Source organism: Rhinolophus hipposideros, assembly GCF_964194185.1.
Source record: "Rhinolophus hipposideros genome assembly, chromosome: 13".
Lineage (NCBI taxonomy): Eukaryota > Metazoa > Chordata > Mammalia > Chiroptera > Rhinolophidae > Rhinolophus > Rhinolophus hipposideros.
The window spans coordinates 2,583,331-2,605,283 of NC_138059.1; the positions used below are offsets into that span (position 1 = coordinate 2,583,331).

The 21,953-nt window shown below is 45.1% G+C and overlaps 2 protein-coding genes across 7 annotated transcripts in view; one reads left to right on the plus strand and one right to left on the minus strand.

Annotated features, from left to right (window-relative positions):
• TRAPPC9 (trafficking protein particle complex subunit 9) overlaps window positions 1-21,953 on the plus strand; it is a 343,110-nt gene that overhangs the window by 195,276 nt on the left and 125,881 nt on the right. For all 6 annotated transcript variants that reach the window (XM_081071109.1, XM_081071112.1, XM_081071108.1 and 3 more), the window contains one exon: window positions 13,840-13,982. In XM_081071109.1, the coding sequence (XP_080927235.1) occupies window positions 13,840-13,982 (143 nt within the window). The remainder of the gene's footprint in view (window positions 1-13,839; window positions 13,983-21,953) is intronic.
• LOC308506952 (large ribosomal subunit protein eL42-like) lies at window positions 757-1,074 on the minus strand (the record flags this gene model as incomplete). The annotated part of the gene is made up of 1 exon (XM_081071016.1): window positions 757-1,074. One exon carries the CDS (start codon window positions 1,072-1,074, stop codon window positions 757-759), a length of 318 nt encoding a protein of 105 aa, XP_080927142.1.

Below are 21,953 nucleotides of genomic sequence, written 5' to 3' on the forward strand. Positions count from 1 at the left end.
CTTCTGCAACCAAGCTGGGCAGCATCCTAGAGATTGGGGGCAGGCATGCCATGTAGGTTGGCACGTTGGCCAAAAGCTGTGTGCTTAGAAATACAAAAGCTCACGCACAGTGCCGCCCACTCTCCTGTGGCCATGGCCGGCCGGGGAGGTGTGACGTGCCCGGGACATAGTGGGACGTGCCCGGGTGCAGGGGGTCGGTGGTGACTCGCTCCCTGGCCCCTCCCCCACTTCCCGCAGTTGGCTGAGTTCTTCCCAGGTGCCGGTCGAAGCACCTGTGCGTTTGCTCTCGCCCCTGATATGACGATACAGCCCCCTTCCCCACACGGGGAAACTGAGTCCAGAACGGTTGAGCAGCACCCTCACTGAGGGAGTGGTGGACCCCACAGGGCCCTGCCTTCCACCCCTGGACAGGCCTCTCATCACGTTTGGGGAGTGTGAGTATTCGAGGTGTTGTGCTGCTCGCTCTGCTTTGCTTTTCCTGCCTCAGCCTCCTGCTGGAGCTGACAGTGTGGTCAAGCAAGGACTTGTTTAGCAAACAGCCTTTCTTTTCTGTTTTTGGTAAGAGAATCCTCTGTGTAAACAAGGGGAGTGAGGTGTGAACGTCCAGCGGACAGTATTGGTTGTTTTTTTTTTTTTTTTAATTTTCCAAGGGAAATTTTAATAATGACACTAGTTTATTTCCCTCCCCAAAAGACCAATCACATGAAGCAAACATATGCTCAAGATTTTATTGTCTTCACGATGAAAATATGAAGCTTAGAACTGGATCTTGTGGCCCTTTCTCTTCTTATCTCCTCCCAGTTCAAAATGTTTGCATCTCTTAACAGCCAGCATTCTCTTAGATCTGCAGTTGGGCTCAACCCATTCAAGCCTCAGGACAATCTTTGTAGTTTTAACCTTTTTGCGGGAAATTGGCTTAGTCTGCCCACCATAACCACTCTGCTTCCTGTCATCACGCCGCTTTCCCTGCGCGTGCAGAGAACCCTTGCCTTTCTTGTACTGTGTCACTTTGTGGGGCTGCTGCTTGCCACGCTTCTTACAGAAAGTCCGGCGGGTTTTAGGAACGTTCACCATGTGTGTGACAGCGCTATCCGCGCGGAAAGCAGTATTGGTGGTTTGTGTGTTTATTTAGAGGCAATCTGGTAAAATGGAGACAGCATCAGCTTTGGTCAGTTCCAGCTGTGGGGATTGTGGGTCTTACCCACGACTTCTCGGCTTCCTGGTAACTAACTGAGAGCGTGTGTGGAGCGTCCAGCAGGCTGGGGACATCCCAACTGCACATGCTCAGATACTGGTCCCCTCCCCCGCTCTGCTTCGCCCGAGGCACAGCCTTCACGCTCTCTGCCGTCCTGGAGACCCTCAGCCGTCAGAGTCCAGCGCGCAGGGAAGCCCCACGTCACTGTGGAGTGAACGGACCCCTCTTCACTCACTGTCCTTACCTGGCAGCGCCAGTGTTTCCGGAAGGGGCCTCCATGATGCCCCGTTAGGGTGAGAACCCAGAGCGAGGGGTTCATGTACGGGCCCAGGTGCCAGGCACACGCAGCCCTCCCACTGCCCTGCTCTGAGGCCGACCTCCGAGGCACGGCCTCGCCTCGGGAAGCGCTCCAAGAGCTGCTTTCAGAGAGCAGTGTAGGCAGAGGCCCTGGGTTACCGTCCAGGCATCTCGACGACGGGATGTGGGACCATACTTCACATCTTTTAGAAATTCTCTGGTGACCATGAGGCCAACCTGTGGAGTTACAGGTGGCAGGTGCTGGCATGTATGCTGGCTCCTCCAGGTGAGGCAGCACCTCTCATCTCCCTGCCCCGTCCTACCTGCCGGACCTTAGCTCCCGCTGCCTCAGTTTCCTGATCTGTATGGTGGGATACTCACTGTACCTCCCGCACGTGCCTGTGGACGGGAGTGAGAGCTGTACGGGAAGCGCAGCTCGTCCTCTGTGTCGTACCTAAGTAAGTGCTGGAAGTTTCTGCCACTGTCCCTGCTGCCATTAACACGTTCTAACCTTGGATTTTGAAATAATTTCCGATTTACAAGAAAGATGCAAAACTAGCTGAGTTTCTGCATGCCCTCCCCTTGGCTTCCGCAAATGCGAAGGTCTTGTACAGATAAGCCCAGCAAAATCATGACCAGGACCTCACCACTGACAGTTCGCTTGACCTTGACTGATCTGCAGACCTTATCCAGCTTTCCTGGTTGTTTCACTGGTGTCCTTTTCTTGGTCAGGATCCAGTCAAGAACCGCATGGCTCATGTCGTCGTGGGGACCCAGGGAGATGTGGGACTGGCAGGCACAGAGGGCAAGGAGCTGGGGGCTTTGCGTCCAGGCACCTGAGCTCTCGGGGAGGCTGGCGGGCAGTGTTCTCACCTGTGACATGGGGAGTTGTTGTGACAGCTGAGTGAGAGGGCGTAGGTCACGGGTCCCTGCATAGTAGGCTTTCCAAAGCGCCGTTGCTGGCAAAGCAGGCGGAACGTTTCTGCTTTCTGTGTAGAGAAGAGAGTCTGCTGGATGGGAAAGACGCAAAAGCCACAGGCCCGAAGAGCTGCAGCGTAACTGGAAAGATCAGCAGCAAATGCATTAAGTCACTGCGCAGCTTTGGAGAGCGCCGGGCTGTGAGACGGAGCCCTGCTGCAGTCCCTGCCCTGTGGCCTGGTGCGTCTCCTCTGGCTTTGGCAGAGGCCCTTTCCCGACTGACCACTGGCTGGCGACAGACCCAGGGCACTGGAGGAGGTGGCATCTCATGAGAGAGCACTGGTCTAGGGATGGGAAGACCAGGCTCAGAATCCAGCTGGGCTCCTTGAGACCATGTGGTCTGGGGGGAGTCCTCTATTCTGGCCGAGCCCCAGATACGGTGCCTGAAAAGGGGGTGGTAGGGCCCATGCTGAGTGAGGTCTTTCCTGAGAGGATTAGACATCTTTTATCCAAAGCACCTGTTACCGTCCTTGGAGCATTTCTGTGCTCAGCAGGTAAGTACATCGTTTATAAGTTTTCAGTGATTTTTAAGTCCAAAGCGCTAGCTTCCTTGATTTGTTCATATTTTCTTCAACATTTCACTGAAAAACTTCAAACACAGAGTTGAAAGGACAGTGTAACGAGCATCCATACTCTTTACTTTGTTGTTTTGGGTTTCCTTTGCAAGTTAAGTTGCAGACTTAATGGTACTTTTCCCTTAAACACATCTTCACATGGTTCCTAAGAACAATGACATTTTCCTAACGAACCACAATGCAGTTAAGTCCTCACTGAACGTCAGCCGTAAGTTCTTGGAAACTGACTCTAAGCGAAACGATGTGTAAGGAAACCAGTTTTACCATCCGCGAATTGATGTGAACAGTTGATAACAATATTCCTATGGCATGTTAGTAGTCACAAAAATATCACCAAACTTCTAAACAAAACCTCAAAATACTTTTAATATGAAACACAATAAATATGAGCCATACATACATACATTTCAGAAAAATGAATAAAAGCAGGTAAGATAATTGTTTTCCAACCTGCTTATTCAAGCTCATGGTCTTGGGGGGCTGGAGCCTCTCCTGGGAGCTCAGGGAGCAAGGTGGGACCCCACTGTGGACAGGACGCCCTTCCATCGCGGGGGCACTCACACGCTCCCATACTTGTGTGGACTGGGACGGTGCAGACACGCCGATTCACCTCATGTACAGCTTTGAGATGTGGGAGGAAACTGGAGTCCCAGAGAAAACCCACGCAGACACGGGAAAACATGCCAACCCCATACAGACATGGCCCCACTGGGAACTGATTTTTTTCCTCATTGTTATAATGAAACAATGTTACTCGAGGACCTGCTGTGCCAATATCACATCATGAAATCTAACATTGGTACAGTGGTGTTATGTAATGTACATTCCATTCAGATTTCCCCAGTTGTCTCCGAATAATGATTTGTTGATAACCGTTTCTCCCTGTTTGATAAGGAATGTATACCTCAGTCTGCAATCCCTCCTTCTTCCAGTGAAGCTTGTTCCAAGATGCTGTCCCTTTGTTTTGCTGACAAGAAGCTGGAATAGATCTAATTGCATTCTTGGGCACCTCTTGGTGTTGTGTGGCCACGGTGAGAAAAGGCACAGGGAAGGGCCACTCCTGCGAGGTGTGATGGGAAGGGCCAGATTGGCCGTGAGCCTGGGCCTTGGTCCAGGTCATCTGTCTTCTGCCTTTCTGGATCTTGGGTTCCCTGGGTGATTTGCTAGCAAGTTTGCTGACTTGATTATCTCAAGGCTCCTTTTTATTTTGAACGTTTTGTCATTAAAATAATTCAATCTTTAATGTGAGGAGGAAGTGCTTGGGAAGTCTCTTAGTTCACCTTTTCCATAGGCTTGACAGCTAGCTGGTTCACTGTTTGAACACCTGTGCTGACAGAGAGCTCATCATTTCACAGGACTCTAGTAATTTGGATGTTTCACTACATGGAACAGTAACTTCCTGCCCCTCCTTTGGTTCCACCCTTCCAGTGAGTCTCGCACCTCGCAAGGTAGCTACAGATTCCACACACAGTCATTTGATGTTGGTGGGTTCTTGCTCCTGGAAGACGGATGTGAGTTATCCATTGAGCAAGCACTTCCTGTTTGCAACCTGGATGGTCCCTTTAGGCTTGTCATGGGTGGACTCATGCTGAGGAATAGACCGTACAGTTATTTAATGAAGAGATCAATGAAAAGGTCAATGGAGAGATCAATGAAGGATCTTTGCCAGAGTTCAGAGCAGTCCCGGTTAGAACAGATGCCTAACACATCCCAACCTTCACCATGAGGTCTTAGACACGTGGCAGGCACCACAGAGAAAGGTGTAGCAATTTACTGAGCAGAGTGGATCAGACAGGCTCTACGCGGAGACTTCCAGAGGCACAGACGTCCTTACATGGAGTCTTTTGTCAAAACATGGAAATGAAAGTTAGGGAAGAAGTGAAACACATTTCATGGTTTAATGACTGGGGTATACGTTTTGAATTTAAATATAGCTGGCATTTTAACTATTGGGCACATGAAATTATTCTGTGCTTTTTAAAATCACGTAATTCAAGGAAGCACTTAGTATAGTAGAAATTGTCCCACCTTTTGTTTGTTTGTTTGTTTTTGGTGTGTGTGTATGTGTGTTTGTGTGTGTGTGTTCTTAGAGCTCCCCAAAATAAGAACCTGGCTACTTACTCAATCGTCATTAACAAGAAAGTATCCTTCCTTCTCGGAATTAAGCCTTTCTGACTCTTACACCTCTCTTGAGTAAAGCCATAATTGCATCTCAGACACTTGCGTAAATGAGCTCCATGTTTTCAGCCCTGGTTAACAGACCCCATGGCCCCATGCCTGTCCGAGAGGCAGCGTACAGTGAAGGTGGGTTTGATTGGGATTCCACCCCTGCAATGGAACCCTTTAGGGACTTTGTGAGGGAGTCATCCTGCACTGCTGTGAGGGAGATGTTAGAGCTCATGAGATCAGAGACAGACTTGTCACAGTCTAACACTGGACAGGATCGTACAGCTCACTCGGCATTGGGCCAGGGTTCTAAGAGATGGATTTGAGCTCTTTCTCCCTTCCACACCTCCATGCTGAGCTCTCTGTGAATACCAGGCACCAGGGTTTAATGGTAAAATGCTGGGACTCCTGCCTCTGTGGACCCTCAGTCAGGGTAAGGACAGGCCCTTTCCAAGGCCCCTACTCGTGTCCTATGAAGGGGAGCACAAGACGCAGCCTGCCCCCGAGGAGGAGGGGTGCCTCTCCCTGACCCTGAAGGTGGCAACCGTCTGGCCACAGGGATCTGAGAGAGTGAGCAGGTACTGGCACATCACATTTCCTGCCAAGACTGTTTTGTGCAACTCCCTCTCTCCTTGCGTAGAGTTTATGCTTGGCTTCTCCTCTGGCCACTGTCATGCCCGATGCTGGGTGTTGGTGAATGAGGACAGGCCACCTGTGCTCGCTTTTGTAGTGTTTTGTAGCCCACCCAGGGTGTGTGAGCCAGGGTCACACGTCCACCCATGCGCGTCCTGTTTGTTTTTATTCACTGGAGATGTTCTCCATATGACTCTTGGTGACCCAGGCGTGAATAGGACATGGCCATTTAGAAACGCAAATTCATTCCACAGTGAGGTACATGTCCACTAGAATGACTATAATGTGATAAAATTGACAGCACCTGAGGTTGGCAAGGATGTGGAGCACCTGGAACTCTCTTACGTTGTTAGTGGGAGTGTGAAATGGTAAACCCAATATGGAAAACTGCAGGTTCTCATTAAGTTAAATATATATCTGCCTTAATGACCCAGCAGTTCTATTCCTAACTATTTCTCCAAGAGAAATAAAACATAACTGCAAAAAAACTTGCACAAGAATTTGTTTATAGTAGCTTGATTTTTAATATCCTCAAATTGGAAACAAATCTCAATTGGAGAATAAACAGATTGTTGTATATTTACACAATGGAATACAACTGAGCAATGAAAACAACTCTATCTCGCTATCACAGTTTGTATCCATACACATACAATAACATGGCTGGAACGCGAGCTTCGTGTTGCATTAAGGAAGTCAGCTACAAGAGATCATACTGTAGGATTCCATTTATGTGAAATTCAAGAAAAGGCAAATCTAATCTGTGGTGAAAAGTTTCAGAAAAGTGGTTGTTTATGGAAGTGTGTGTCTTTGATTAGGACGGGACACAGCTTTCCTCGTTATGGGAGAGTTCTGTGTTTTTCTTAGGCTAATAGTTACATGGGGCATACATTTACCAAAACTCACCGAATTGTATACTTGGCTGTATACTTTCACTGTATGTAAAGTTTAGCTCACACCAAAAAGGAAATACTAACAAATACTGAACTCTAGTCAGATTTGCTTTTTGTAATAGTACGTATCAGCAATGATGAAACCATATCCTGTGTATTTTACGTGTGGGCAATTGAGTAAATATATTGAGGATGATGGGAGCTACCTTTCTCACTATTAGAAAAGGTTGATAGGGGAAAATTAGAATGACCCTCATAGTACGAGTCCGGAACTTGAGCTATCACTATGAACTGTCTGTGATATATTTCCACGTCCTTTTCCAGATGTCTACCTATATATCTATTATCTGTACATAAAGAGAGTTAGAACTAGGTATCAACGTAGAGTTTGTATGCACATACAAGCAGACATACATACACACACAACAGACCCTCAGGTGACATTGTTTTCTGCAGCATTGTGTGGTTACAATGTTGGTGAGATCTCTAGGAACTCGACCCTCGTGCATATCAAGTGTCCTGTGGTAAAATGGGTTTCTTTATATGTCGTTTCACGTAACATCGTCGATAGGTTCTGCGGCTTTAGGTGAGGACTTATTATACCTATTTCTCAGGTATGTTCACTGAAAAAACCTTGAAGTAAGAGAGAGAGAGCATCTTGGCAACCATGAGCACATCTAACACCCAATTCTTATCATTCCCCACCAAAACGATCCAGTCCTCTTCAGAGAAATGGCTAATTTCTAGGGTAGGGAAAATAGAAGGGGATCCTGGAACATCTTGTCGTTCCATAAAGTGAGGAAGTGCTTATGGAGTGCTAAGGGCAGTCAGAGCACAGCAGCCAGCTTGCACGGTGCCACATTTGGGGCAATGTGAATAATGACAATAACAGATTACAACCCAGGGAATAAGAGAAGAATCCATGAATCCATGCGGATATTAACAACCACATAAATAAGTGGGGGAAGAAAAGGCTCTTTCTTATGGTAGACTGGCAGCTACTAAGTATGGACTGAATGATGCTGTTAGAAAATTATCAACTGGTGCTAAAACCAGAGGGTGCACATGGAAAGAAGAATCGGGTATCTACCAATTCTCAAAGAATCGCAGCACAAATTACTTACTGATTGCTAAGGGAAAATGGAACTAAACAGTGGAGAAACTGTGGACACCATCTTACATCTGTCTGTCTTCTTTCTGTCTGTCTGTCTGTCTGTCTGTCTGTCTCTCTCTCTCTCTCTCTCTCATCTGTCTATCTCTGAGAGAGACAGAGAATTATAAAATAATGGGACAAACTATGAACATATTTTAAATTGGGTAATGGGAAGGTTGTTTTGTGCTTTCAACTTTTTTATCAATTTGAGATGGTACTGAAATTAAAAGTTTAAAAGATAAACTTTAAAGTAGTAGAAGAAAACAGGGAAGAATTATATAACTTCGGAATGGGGAGGGTGTTTCTAACCATGATTTAGGACCTGTAAAAGTGCAAGAGACATAAAAGATTGATGCATTAACTGGAAGAAAATTAAAAAGTTCTGCAAGGCATCAAGCATCATAAACAAAGCTAAAGACAGTGTCCAACTGTGAAAAATATTTGCAATTTATATCCCAGGCAAGGAGTAATTTCCTTAATATATAAAACCAAGAAATCTGGGAGAAAAAAGACTGACAAGTCAATAAGAAAAATGGTCAAATGATAGGAATATATTCTACACAGAGAGAGCGAGATGGAGAGAGAGAGGGAAAGGGAGAGAGGGAGAGGGAGACATGACAATGGCTGTATTTCTTGATGCCAAAAGTCAGACTTTGGATGTGGCCTTTAGCAGCCACATGGCCTCCTTCTGGACCCAATGCCCTAATGGTTCTCAGCCAGCGAGAGACCTCTGGGTCTCGGGAATAGAAGCTGTTTGGATGGCTGGTGCTGCTCAAACCCACTCCTGCGTCACCGTAGATGTACCATTTAATTTGCAGTCACTTGGCATCTTTCCGGCATAATTAGCACTGACGAAAGACTTTGCCTGAAAGTGTTAATTAACTGGAAAGTAATGGTATGGCTTTCATTTGTATGTTTCATCCACCTTAAATAAACCGTAGGGCTGGTCTCTTGGGGAATGAGCCCCAGCTGGGACCTCTGGTCCTGAATGTTTGACTTACTAAGTGAGTCACATCACAGCTATTAATCTTATGTCACACCACAGAAATAGAGCAAAAGGAAATTTGTGGGGAAAGGTCCCATTGGGGTCTTCAAAAATTAGAGATCTATTTCTTAGACATACAAATTAGTTAGGATACTATATTGGGTGATTGTTTTTCTCTGGCAAGAGCCTCAGATTAGGAGCCGTGGAACATCAGATTAGTAATACCAAATGAACAGTAACAAGCCACATGGAAATTTATAAGAACCTCAGGCGATATCTGGCACAACTCCTGATTTTACAGTTGAGGCTCCTGAGGTCTAGAGAAGGGCTGAGACTTCCAAGGTCAGGTGAAGTTTTAGTTACGGTAAATCATATCGTGTTTCCCCTAAAATAAGACCTAGATGGGCCATCAGCTCTAATGTGACTTTTGGAGCAAAAATTAATATAAGACCTGGTCTTATTTACTGTAAGACCAGATCTTTAATGTAATATAATATAACATAATATAATATAACATAACATAACGTAATACCGGGTCTTATATTAATTTTTGCTCCAAAAGACTCATTAGAGCGGATTGTCCAACTAGGTCTTATTTTCGGGGAGACACGGTAAGCTCGCTTTCATGAATCCCTTGCAGAGCCTGGGACTGAGGTCCCACATCCGTCCTTAGATGTCCCGCATCAGGGTGGCCCCCACTGTGACTCAGAGTCTTGTTTTGACGTTTGCAAGTGATTGTGTGATGATTGCTTGTCAGGATCGATGTCTGAAATCAACTTTATTGAGTGTAATTTGCATCCTGTGAAATGCAGCCACATTAACGGTGTAGTTTGACGAGTTGTGACAAATGCAGACCCTCATGTAACCACCGCCACCATCAAGATAGAGGACATTCTCAGTGCGCCCCACGGTGTCCTGACCCCTTGTCAGCCAGTCTTTTCTTGCCCCCAACTCCAGGCAGCTACTGATCTGCTTTTTGTCTCTGCAGACTGACCTTTCCTAGTGTCTCATATGCAGGCGAGCACACAGTACCGACTGCCTCTCTCGTTCATAGAAATGTTTCTGAGATTCCTCCGTGTTGTATCTGTCTTTGCCTTGGTTGCTGAGTAGCAGCCCGTTTTATGGATACGCTGCAGTTTATCACGTCGTCTACCTCTTCTGGGACATGGAGGTTATTTCCCATTTGGGATTGTTCTGAAGGAAGTTTCCCTGGACATTTACATACATGTCTTTATGTGGATGCATGTTTTTATTTTTCTTGGTAAGAGTTTCGTGGCTGAATAATATATTAATTTTATAATATTTAAATATTTAAATTTATAAGGAACTGCCTGCCTGTTATTTCCCCTAAAGTGATTGTACTATTTTGTATCACCACCAGCAATTTCTGAGAGTTCTGGGAGACTCCTTAGGGTTGGTTTTTCTTTTTCTTTTTGTACATGATTGTGTCGTCTCTGGACAGTTTTACTTCCTTTCCAGCACGTACGCCGTTCATTTTCTTTTTCTTGCCTTATTGAAGTTGCTGATATCTCATATGCATGTTGATAGAGGTAATGACAGTTATACCCTTGCCTTACTTTGGAGTTTGGGGGCAAAACATTCCATTTGCCCTTAAATATGGTTTTAACTGCAAGTTTTTCATGGGTGCACTTTATAGATTGAGGTTGTTCCATTCTATGCCTAGTTTGCTGAAGTTTTTAAAGAAATCATAAATGGGTTTTGCATTTTGTCAACTGCTTCTTTTGAAACTGTTGAGATGATCAGGTGGCTTTTCCTTTTTTGTCTGTTAATAGTCTTTTCATATTGTGAGTGACATTGATTTTCTGATGTTAAACCAACCTTGTGTTGTTGAACTAAACTGATTCAGTCATGATGTATTATCCATTTTATAGAATATTGAATTTGATTCACTAATATTTTGTTAAAGGTTTTTACATCTAAATTCATGAGGAATATAGGCCTGTAGTTGTTTTTTTCCATGTAAACTCTGATTTTGATATTTGGTTAACAGTGGCCTTTCCTCTATTTTCTGAAGATGTTTGTATAAAATGGTGTTATCTCTGACATAAAGGCTTGATAGAATGCAACTGGGAAACCATCTGAGCTCGGGGCTTCTTTTAGGAGGGTGTTTTTAATTATGAATTCAATATCTTCAACTGCCATAGGGCTTTTCAGGGTTTCTGTTTCTTCTTGGTTCCATTTGATACTGTGTCCAATTTATCAAAGTTGTTGAATCTACTGACACTAAATTGTTCACATTATTCCTTTGTTATCCTTTTAATGCATACAGATCTGTACTGATATTTATTTCCATTCTTGATGTTGGTAGTTTCTCTTTTTTTCCTGATTAGCTTAACTTAGAGGATTGTCACTTTCACCGATATTTGCAAGAACTAAGTTGCAGTTTAATTGATGTTTATTCTGTGTCCATTTTTGATTTAAAAGTTGCCTAATCCCGTCTCCCTGGCCGGGTTGTTCCTTTCTGTTCACTTCCTGCCCACCAGGCACACACAGTCCTTCTTCTCCTGTATCCTCATATGTCCAACGACACTTCTCTGTGATATATCACAGTTTATATTGAATGCCGCTGGGCTTATGGCTTTGAGTAGACATGAGCCCTGCAGGAGTGGTGCCGTGTCATCTGCCGTAGCCCCTTACCATGTGGTAGACATCCCTCCAGGGACAGTGAGTGAGTGAGTGATTGGAAGGGCATCTGAATGCTTTTCCGAACAGTTTGCATGAATGGCAGGAGAGAAGGCCATGGACCCATGTAGCTCTGTTCAAATCCTGGATGTGCTGTTTCCTGGGTGTGTGGCCTGGGCCAGTCACACCCCTGTTTTCACAAACCAACTGCTCCGAACCTGGTTTGTAAAAACAGGGCTTTCCTTGTAGGGCTCTTGAGAATATTAGAGTCAATGTGTGTAGGTCACTTAGCCTAGAATTTGGCACTTAGTAGGTGCTCAATAAAAGGTAGCCCCCGAAAGACTTTTCATTTTAGTTTGAACAACCAGCTGTATGCCTAGAGAATCGTTGTTTTCTGTAGTTCCTTTCCCAGTACTGATTTTGGTAACAGTCTTCTCTCAAAGCAGGACTGAAGCATCCTCTGAGGAAGGAAAGACTTGTGGCAGAGCAATGCACTGCTTCTTTCATTGGGATTGAAAAGCTTGAACATTCTGTGTCTTTTGCCTTATCAGCCCACTTTATGGTTTTATTAAAACTATTCTAATTTTATGCAGCTGAGGAGGCTGTTTTCTTAATCAAAGAAGAAAGGCAGTAATACTCTATCATTTCACAAAAGCTTTTTTGTGCTTGATTTTCATAAATTAGACACACATTTCCCCCATAATTATATCTTTTCCTTGGTTCTCTACAGAGCCAAGAAACAGCCAATTCCAAGAAAGTCGGAACACAGACTATTTGCTCTTTGTTATGTGGTACCCGACAGTTGTCTGTCTCTGCATATTTTTTGCTCACTTCCCAGATGATCTCTGCTACAGCTCTCCCTGGAGGGACTTTTAAATTTACCTTAAAAAATGAAGAAAGCCAGTGTGACATTTCTGTTACTTCACAGGTTTGGTCTTTGCAAGGCCACTGTCGGGAATCTGTTGTTTTTTTTTCCCCCCCTCTACTTTTAACATTTTGGTTTATTTTAAGTTGAGGTATGGTTAACGTGGCATAAAATACACAGATTTTAATTGCTCAGGTTTGAGAGCTGTATACACTTTCTCCATTCCTTTGTGCCGGTTCAGACCTTTCCTTGACCAGCATACCTGCAGTTTGTGGAGATATTGTGTGTGTCGGGTGAGGAGCTGGCTTCATTTGTTTAGTTAATTTATTCAGACATTAATTCACCCAGCGTTTTCTGAGCTCTCCGAGATCAGGGACCACAGCTCACCCGTTCTGTTCTAGGCACAGGGTCTGGCATTCAGGAAGCCCCAGGAAGCGTTAGAAGATGAATGAAAGAGTAGACCCAACAGACAAAAGTCACTTGGATTCAGAAAGGCTTGTTGGGATGTGTGACCGTGGGGGGTCTCACCTTCTGCTGATGGCAAGGGGGCTTTCAAAAAGTGTGAGACATGTCCACAGGAAACCAGCAGTCCTTTGAAGAGGATGGGGCAGTGCTTTGTGCTTTGGGAAAAGAATCTGAGATTTTGGTGAGTCCAAAATAGGATTCTTGAGTATTTAAAAAAAAAACACCAAACCTGTGTCTCATGCAGCCCTTTTGAAGCGAGTAGGAATAGAAGTCTTCCTGGAGAAGGTCATGAAGGAAGAGTGACAATGACACTTCTGTATGCGGAGCTACAACAGTTGAAGGGAGCCGGTGAACACAGGCGTGGAAGTCACCCTGGGGAGCGGTGGGAGGGGCGCGCTCACAGTGGGACGGAGGGACTCGAGCAGACGTTCCTCCGAGGACGGTAACAGATGGCCAGTAAGCATGTGAGAGGATGGCTGAATGTCACTGGTCTGTAGGTCAATGCACATCCAAAGTGAGTGAGAAACCACTTCAGTAGGTCTCAGAGCAGATGCTTACTTGTACACCCATGTTTATAGCATCAGCTTTCTCCACAGCCCAACGGTGGAAGCTCCCCAGGTGTTCATGGCAGGTGGGGGGATAAACAGCGTGATCGGTGCACACAATGGAATATTTCTCAGCCTTGGGAAGGAAGGAAGGAAGGCTTCCCTTTACGTGAGGCTCCTAGAGTCATCAAATTCAGAGACAGAAAGAGAATGGTGGTTGTACCCGACACAGGCTACTACTGGAGCCCTTTCGTTTGCGTATCCGTGCTGAGAAGTGCTGGTGTAGACACGGCATGCTAGGCGAGGGGGGCAGGTGTCCCCAGGTGAGCGCTGCCCAGAGCTAATAACGTCGCCATTGGGTTATCTTCAGCCTGACCTGAATGAGGCCTCCTGGAAGGAGGCTGCCCAGCGTGCGGAGTACTAACGCCACCTTTTCATCTTTGTAGACCCTGGAAGCAATCCTGAATTTCAAATACTCCGGAGGCCCGGGCCACGTGGAAGGGTATTACAGGAACCTGTCCCTGGGGCTGCACGTGGAGGTGGAGCCGTCAGTGTTCTTCACCCGGGTCAGCACTCTGCCGGCCACCAGGTACCGGGCCTCTGCCCCATGACCCCTGCGCCTGCTCTCAGTGTCACAGTCCGGCTTGGAATTCTGACCTTGGCACTCACCTCGCCTCCCATCCAGTCCAGGCCACTGTGCCCCATGTGTGGCCTCCTTGGGACTCGGGCAGTGTGTGGGGTGCCTCTCCCTCTCTGGGGCTGTGCGTGAACGGGCGTCCCCCCTCATGGCATGCTGTGACGATACATTAACACTGTGCGGTACTTGTTGGCGGTCTCACTACCGGCGTGCTGCCTGCACGCGGCCCTGCGCCTGGTCCTGGCGTGGCTGGTCCTGCCGCCCTCTTAGCAGGGGCTCCTGGAGGAGTCCAGCGTCTCCTTCTCGGTGACTCCTGGCAGCCCAGTGAGAGTGTGTGTGGGGCCAGGCTGCCCAGCATCTCGCACCCCCACTCCATGGAGCTCCATGGAGCCGTCTGGGGCCCCGGTCCTTTCTGCCCAGGGAGCCCTGGTTGCCCAGAGCCTTTCTCTCCTGTCTACTGCTCCAGGCCTGGTCTTCCTTCCGGGGGAAGGAAATCACACGGTGTGTCTCCTTCAGACCCAGACGTGGCCAGAGATATGAGAGGTATCCTTCTCCAAGGTGGGAGAATAATTTCTCCTCCAGAACTTTGACCTCCGGTGAACTGGGAGTCGTGAGGGCTGAAAGCCCTGGGGGGAGCTCCAGCCAGGTGGATCCTGTGCCCCTCAGATTCCTGCCCAGGCAGCCAGAAGCCTTTGGAAAGCGGGAGCTGGTCACCACGGGCACTCCGTCCTTTGATGGCCAGTGATGCCTCGCATTTCAGGTGGCAGACTGGGGTAGTATTGTTCATTCTCAGCAGGGTGGAGGCAGCGGTCGTGACACACTTAGCTGTGTCGCCTTGAACCTGGGAGAGACCTCACCTGTGGCGCCGTCTCCCCTCCACCTGTGGGCTCTCTGCTCAGCTGAGGAGAGGAGAGGGATGTTGTGCCCGTGTTAATGTTGATCTAAAACTCCCTTTGAAGGGATACGATGCCAAATAGTAAGTAGAGTTTTAGTTTATGGGAAAGACTGTCTGTCTTCCCAGCCATTGGAAAATGGCTTCAGCAAGAATGAATAGCTTAGCTTGCGCTTTTCAGCGTCCCATTTCATCATATGTCACTTTCCAGCCTGCAGTCACCACCTTTCTGTCCGAGGCTGGTCTCGGCTGGAGTTTCTATAAAGCAGCAGAGCGCTTGCCCCGGGAGCTTCGGCCAGGACAGCCCAGGCAGCCTTTCTGTGCGCTGGGTCTGCTCCGTCGTGAAGCCGGCGTGTCTTTCTCGTCCCCTCGTCTCTGCTGCCACCTCGCATATAAATCGTTCTTCGAAGCAGCACAGGTTGTCATTGAGTTGGGTTGTTTGCCCCTCTTGACATTGGTTTCCACGTCATGGCCCTGCAGCTCTAACTGGCAGTTTCAGATGAGAAAAGTGGTGCAGACACACGCTTGGAAGGGCTGGTGGCTGGCTGAAGTGCCGTCTGGCTCTGGAGCACCCAGCCTGCTGAGCTCACTCTGCTTTCTTTTGGCCTCCATGTTTCTTTTCTCCGCCCTTGGGGTTGTGATTTCATTCATTCTCATCTTCCCTTTCCATTCCTGCGAAGTCCGATTGATCGCAGGTCCTGTGGTTCGAACCTGTGAAATGTGTCCCGATGGCCCTCCACGTTCCACCGTACGTCTTTCCTCGGGCCGTCGGAAACAGCCGCCGTCAGGCCCCCTGGCTCCCGTCCTGCTCCTGCATCACCCTGTCTGGCTCAGAGCCTTCGCCAGTGCTCAGGAGAGGAAGCTCAGAGTCCCGCTGTGCTATTCACGGTGCTTAAAAGTTTGCCCTCGCCCTTCCGGCTCAGCCCCATTCTGCCTCCCCTGCCACACCTGTTGTGAAAGAGGCACACTCGCTTCTCACCATCACTAGGATAGTGAGTTTGCTCCAGTGTTGCCTTTGCATGAATCCTTTTCTACAACAGATCTTTTTCTTAAACGATCATTCCCTCACTTCACCTTTGGGAAGATGTCTGCTTACTGTTGATGATGTTTTACCATTTTTGTAGTTTCTTTGAGCATGCCTAGGCAGACTGGGTCAGTCCTTCTGTGGGTTTCTCTGTATGTCCTTCGAACTTCTAATAAAGCACTTACCAGGCTGCAAACCTTTAAACTACACCTCCAGTGTTTCAGGTGCTAGATGAAGTATGTTCACTGGGCTCAGAGGTGGCTACAGCACAAACCCTTTGTTCCATCCACCCGATAAAAGCTCCTCAGGCAGAAATACCAAATGGGAATTTGCATCAACATTAACGAATGATGGATCTCAGAAATCATAAATAAGTGAAAAACAAATCAAAGATTTCTCCTCACTTCTTAATTTCTTTAAAAACTATTGACTGTCTTACGAAGAAATGGTATATTTAATTTTGTAGTACATATATCATATACAGAAGTAAAATGTGCAACAAAAATTAGCACACAGAAATGGAAGAGAAAAGGAAGGGAAATGGAAGTACTTACGTCCAAATGTTCTATTATTTGTAGTTAGAATGTGATAAGTTAAAGATGCCCATTATAAACTCTCAAGCAACCATTTAAGGATAATAAGCCAGAAAAGAGAAAATGGAATACGAAAAAATAATACTTAATTCAAAAAGGAGGGAAGTGATGTCAAGAAAGGAGGGGAGAAAAGAACCAGGAACATATCATAAATAGGAAACCAACAGCAAAGTGTTGGGCTTCAACCCTCTGTGCCAAGAAGTACGTGAAATGTCAAAGTGGAAATTGCCAGACTGTATAAAACACCTACAGCCAGCTATATGTTTTCTTCAAGAAACTCCCATGAGATGTGCACCATTTACAAGCAAAAAGAGAAGAGAAAAAGGTATTGCCTGCAAACACTAATAAGAAAGCTGTCATGGGCATATTAGCCGCAAACTTGACTTTGACTTGCAGAAGAAAGAGATGGAGAGGATACTTTGTAACGATAGAAGGGTCAGGTCATCAACAGTACCTCACAATCCTAACTGCACTTAAAAACATAACTTCAGAATAAAAACTGTCATCTGAAGGGAGAAATGGACAGCACCACAAGTATAGCTGGACATTTCGGAAGTAAAAAATCAGTTAAAATATAAAAAACTTACACAGTTCTATCTAGTAAATAATTTTAGCTGATATTTATAGAACACTAAATGCTCATATTAGAAAAATTGAATGGCTTAGAATCAGTGATTTAAGTGCCCAAGTTAAAGAAGAGCAAAATGTACTCAGAATAAACAAAAGTAAGTAAAGTAATACTAAAGAGTGGATACCAATGACATAAAATGAAAAAATAACATGTAAAGTCAGTGGAACCAAAAGTGATCCTTTGAAAAGATTAATAAAATTATAAACTGTAGCCAGGAGGATCAGAGTTTTTTTAAAAAAGAGAAAACACAAAGTACTAATAATGAGAATGAAAGGGGACATCACTACAGATTCTGGAGACATTAAAAGAATAATAAAAGTATGTATGAAAAATTATATTCCAGTAATTTTGACAACTTGAAATGGAAAAATGTTTTGAAAGACAGAAATTGCTAAAATTGACATAAGAAGAAATAGAGTCCTTGACATAGTCAATTATCAGTTAAAGAGTTTAAATGCTTAATTAAAAATTTCCCATGAAGGAAACTTTAGGCTAAGATGGCTTCACTGTGAAATCTACCAAGCTTTTAAGAGGGAAATGATACCACTTTTACAAAAACTCTCCCAGAAAGTAGACAAGGAAGGAATACTTCTGACTCCCATTTTAGGACAATAGCTCTTCCCTGGCACCAAACCCAGACAGAAGCTTTATGTGGAAATAAAACTTTAGACCAGTATCCTCATAATGCAACATGACCAATTCAGGTTTAACCCAGCAAAACAAGGTTGTTGTACCACTGAAAAATCAGTTAGTAGAATTTACCATATTATCAAAGTAAAGGAGAACATAATGAGATCATGTCACTTGATGAAGAAAATCATTTGACAGAATTCAACACTATGCTAGAGACTCTCAGTAAGCTAAGATTGTGAGAAAACTTCCACAACCCGAAAAGGGCATCTGTGAAAACCCTATAGTTATATAGTTAACATCGTACTTAATAGTGGAAGGTTGAGCACTTTTCTCTAAGATCAGGAACCAGGCAGGTCGATCTGCTCTGACCACTGTGTTCATTAGTTTTCTGCCAGCCCCGTGCAGAGCAATGAGATGAGAAAAGAAAGCTATAAAAATTGGAAATGATGAAGTACAGCTATTGTTGTTCACATGTCTTTGCACGATATATATGATCATGTACATAAATATCCTAAGAGATCTACCACCCCAAAGAAAGAATTACAACTAATAAGTCATGTTAGCAAGATTGCAGGATACCATGGTGATATTCAGAAATCAATTGTAGCGTTATATAGTAGCAACGAAGAATTTGAAAATGAAATTTTGAAAATAATGTATGCATTCTCATAAAAAACACAAAACACAATGATAAATTATATATATATATATATGTATATATATATATATATATATATAAAATCTCTATCTTGAAAATAAGAAATCTCAGCTAAAGGAAATTAAAGAAGACAAATAATTAGAGAGACCCTGCTTGTTGATTGGAAGAGTCAATTATTGCTAAGATGTCAGTTCCCCCAAATTTGATTATAAATTCTATGCAATCCCAATCAGAATCTCAGCAGGGTTTTGTGTGTAGGGGGGGGGAGGTAGTGGTGGAAATTGACGATCTGTTTTTAAAATTATTTCAAGATGGAACAGACTATTGCCAATGGAATAAGCAAATAACTTGACAAAAAAAGAACCAAGTTGGAGGACTTAGGCCATGTGACTTTAAGACTCACTGTCAAGTTACAGTAATCAAGAGAGGGTGCTCTGGCTGCGCAGCAGAGAAAGAGATCAATGACCCGCGATCAATCATCCAGAAACAGACTCACTCATATATGACCAATAGATGTTCAAAAGGTAGGAAAACAACTTTTATGTGGAACAAAGAGTTTTTTGAACAAATGGTGCTGGAAGACCTGGATATGTTTGTGGGGGAAGAAAAGAACCTTGGTCCCTACATTGCAGCATGTGCAGAGAGATTCATTTGGGATGGACTCTAGACCGGCGTAAACAACAAACTTGATGAACTTCCTGAAAGAAAAAGTAGCGGAACATCTTTGTAACTTTGGGGCAAAGATTTCTCATTCTCAGATGAGGTCAGAAACTATGAACCGTGAAATAAAAAGTTGGTAAGATGCATTTTATCAAAATTAAAAACTGCAGCTCATCAGAAGGCAAGCGACACCCTGGGAGAAAACATTTGCAATCCATTTATGCAGCAAAGGCCTTGTATCCAATATATATATAATGAAACCCTAAAAATAAATTCTAAAGAGACGAGCAGACAAGAAATGGGCAGAAGATCTGAGTAGATATTTCACAAAGGAAAGCACACAAATGGCCCCAAATCACCTGAAAGTGGATATTCAGTCATGGGCTCCTGGATGGTTTCTGTATCTGCTCCTCTCATTAATGATAATTTAGGCAGTTTCTCTCACTGGTAATTTTTATAATGGTAGTGTTTTAGAAGAGTAAAGGGGAAGGTCCATCCTGTTTATTCAGGGATAATCTAATGTGGGGAGTATCCTAGGTCCCTTGTATTCTGCGTCCCATTTAAACTCCAGAGAACCCATGGGAGGTCGGCATTACTATCTGGAGATGTTAAATACCTCATCCTGTGTTGTACGTTATGAATGGAAGAGATGCGATTTGAATTACGGCCTTATTGTTTATTTATTAGCAGAGTAGTTGTTTATTAATAACATGGTAGCTCTCCATGGAAAATTACTGTCCCTGGGCCACTCTGATGTAAATGCAGACGATTGGCAGAAGGTGGAAATTGTTCTTGAGCCTCAAACTGACATTCTCAGTGTCACACAAAGAAGAGGTAAGACGCTTCAGACATCTTATCAAGCATTTAGTATTTTGAGAAATGTGATTTGACCGTAGAAATGAAAGGTGCTAATCCAAGTAGGAAGTCATGGTTACAGGTAGTCAGAATGTCTCTGGATTTCAGTGAGCTCCCAATACATTGTTAACCCAGGGGAATTACAGCCTTCCTGGCACCAAACCCATTCTCTCTGCCTGCTGTCCTCTGAACTGGGAGCCCAGAGACCTGGCCTCTCACCCCATTGTGCCTGTGGAAGCATCTCTTTCTCTCCCAGCTGCAGCCTTCCAGCCCCCTCTGGAGTGACCGCAGCAGCTGACCGGAGTGGTCAGAGAGTCAAATCAAACAACAGAGGGGAAGGTGTTTTCTCCATGCCCACGTGCAGTGTGGATGGGACGTGGCATTCTCATTGTTCTCTTACCCTTCTCCCTCAGGGGGGTACACAGGTCTCAGTTGACTTTTATTTAGGAGATCAATTACCTTTGAGATTCACTTTATACACAAAGCTGCCTGGTAATGTCATTAGGGACGAGCTGGAAATGGATTGGGCCCCGCTGCCCCGCCTGAGCGCTGTGCCTCCCTGTCTCCCAAGGAGCAATTTCTTTCTAGCCTGTTACGATAAATGATCCAATCTTAGACATTGCTACTCTGAGCGATGTGGAAAATACACTCCTCTGAGCAGGGCGTAGGGCGTAATAGTTATTGCATTATTAATAGAAATCACACCACTTGACACAACACAGCACTTATCCCAGCCATTTAGAAAAATTCCATTTCCCCCATGGGGTGGGACAGCTCAACTCTGTGGGGAGCACAGACACGAAATCCAGGCAATTTTAATGTCGGGTTTTATCACGGTCGATCTGTAAGTTGCTATACTTCTTTATTAAATTGGATTTAAATTTAACAGGAATTTAGAATTTTTACAGGCAGTAGGATTCGCAATGAAACATGTCTGTATCTGATTTCTAGTTTTGATTCTACTACCTATGTGCTCTGTGGTCTTGAGCAAGTCTTCGTGTTTCTGTAAGAATCATCTTTCCTTCTCAAAGTGGAGCTAACATTGATCTTGCAGGGGCGTGGTGAGGATTAAAAATATGTATGTCGTGTCTCTCATATAGTGCCTGACACAAGGCAGATAACTGAACTTGGTGGCTGTCATTTTTCTCACGTGTGTGGCCACGTGCATGCGACGGTTGTGCACCAAGTTCCCGGGACAGGGATGAGTCCCTCGTGTCATCCTCCAGTAGGATTGTATCACTGCAGGGCATCCCATGGCGTTAAATGGCCCCGCCCAGCTTACTGTCAGCTCTCTGACTGCAGGCGCTCCTGCCCAGTTAGAGTCCGCGATGTGTTCCCTTGTGTTACGCTTTGAGAAACGCGGGTTTAGTGGGCTGTAAGTCATTCATTGTCTTCGATGAGATTCGAAAGCTCAGTTGCTCCATGTAGCAGACCTGACGATGAGCTTACGTCACCAGAAGCAAAAAATAATTTTGTCTTTTCATTTGTTTCAAATGTGTTCACCCTTATGTCTCGGGTTCTTTGTTCTATTTTCTCTTCACGTGAATTAAGGTCCCTGGCTTTCTTAAGATGTACAAGGAAGTTCTCCATCCTGAAACTGGCTACTAATTTTTTTTCCCCAGGGAAGAAGACAGAATGAGAAACTAGACAGGCCTGTAGGACTTTAAAAGACCCCAGGAATGTGGCCCCAGGTGCACGTGGGACCTGTCATGGCCTTTGGACTTCACTGTACTCCCTGGAATGACGGACCACTGACATCCGGACCCTCGGAGGCCTGAGGGATAGTGATGGACTCGGGAGGAAGGGCCCCATGTACCTTCCGTTGGGACGCTGTGGTTTTTATACCGGCTCAGTCCTTGGTGTGTGAATTTCTCACACTCACTCTTAGCTGCGTCACTCCTGAGTACTTAGCTGATGGCTCTGTTGGCAGGGTTGTATGCTTTCCTTCTGCTGTTCCACTGACAGCAACCGAGCTAA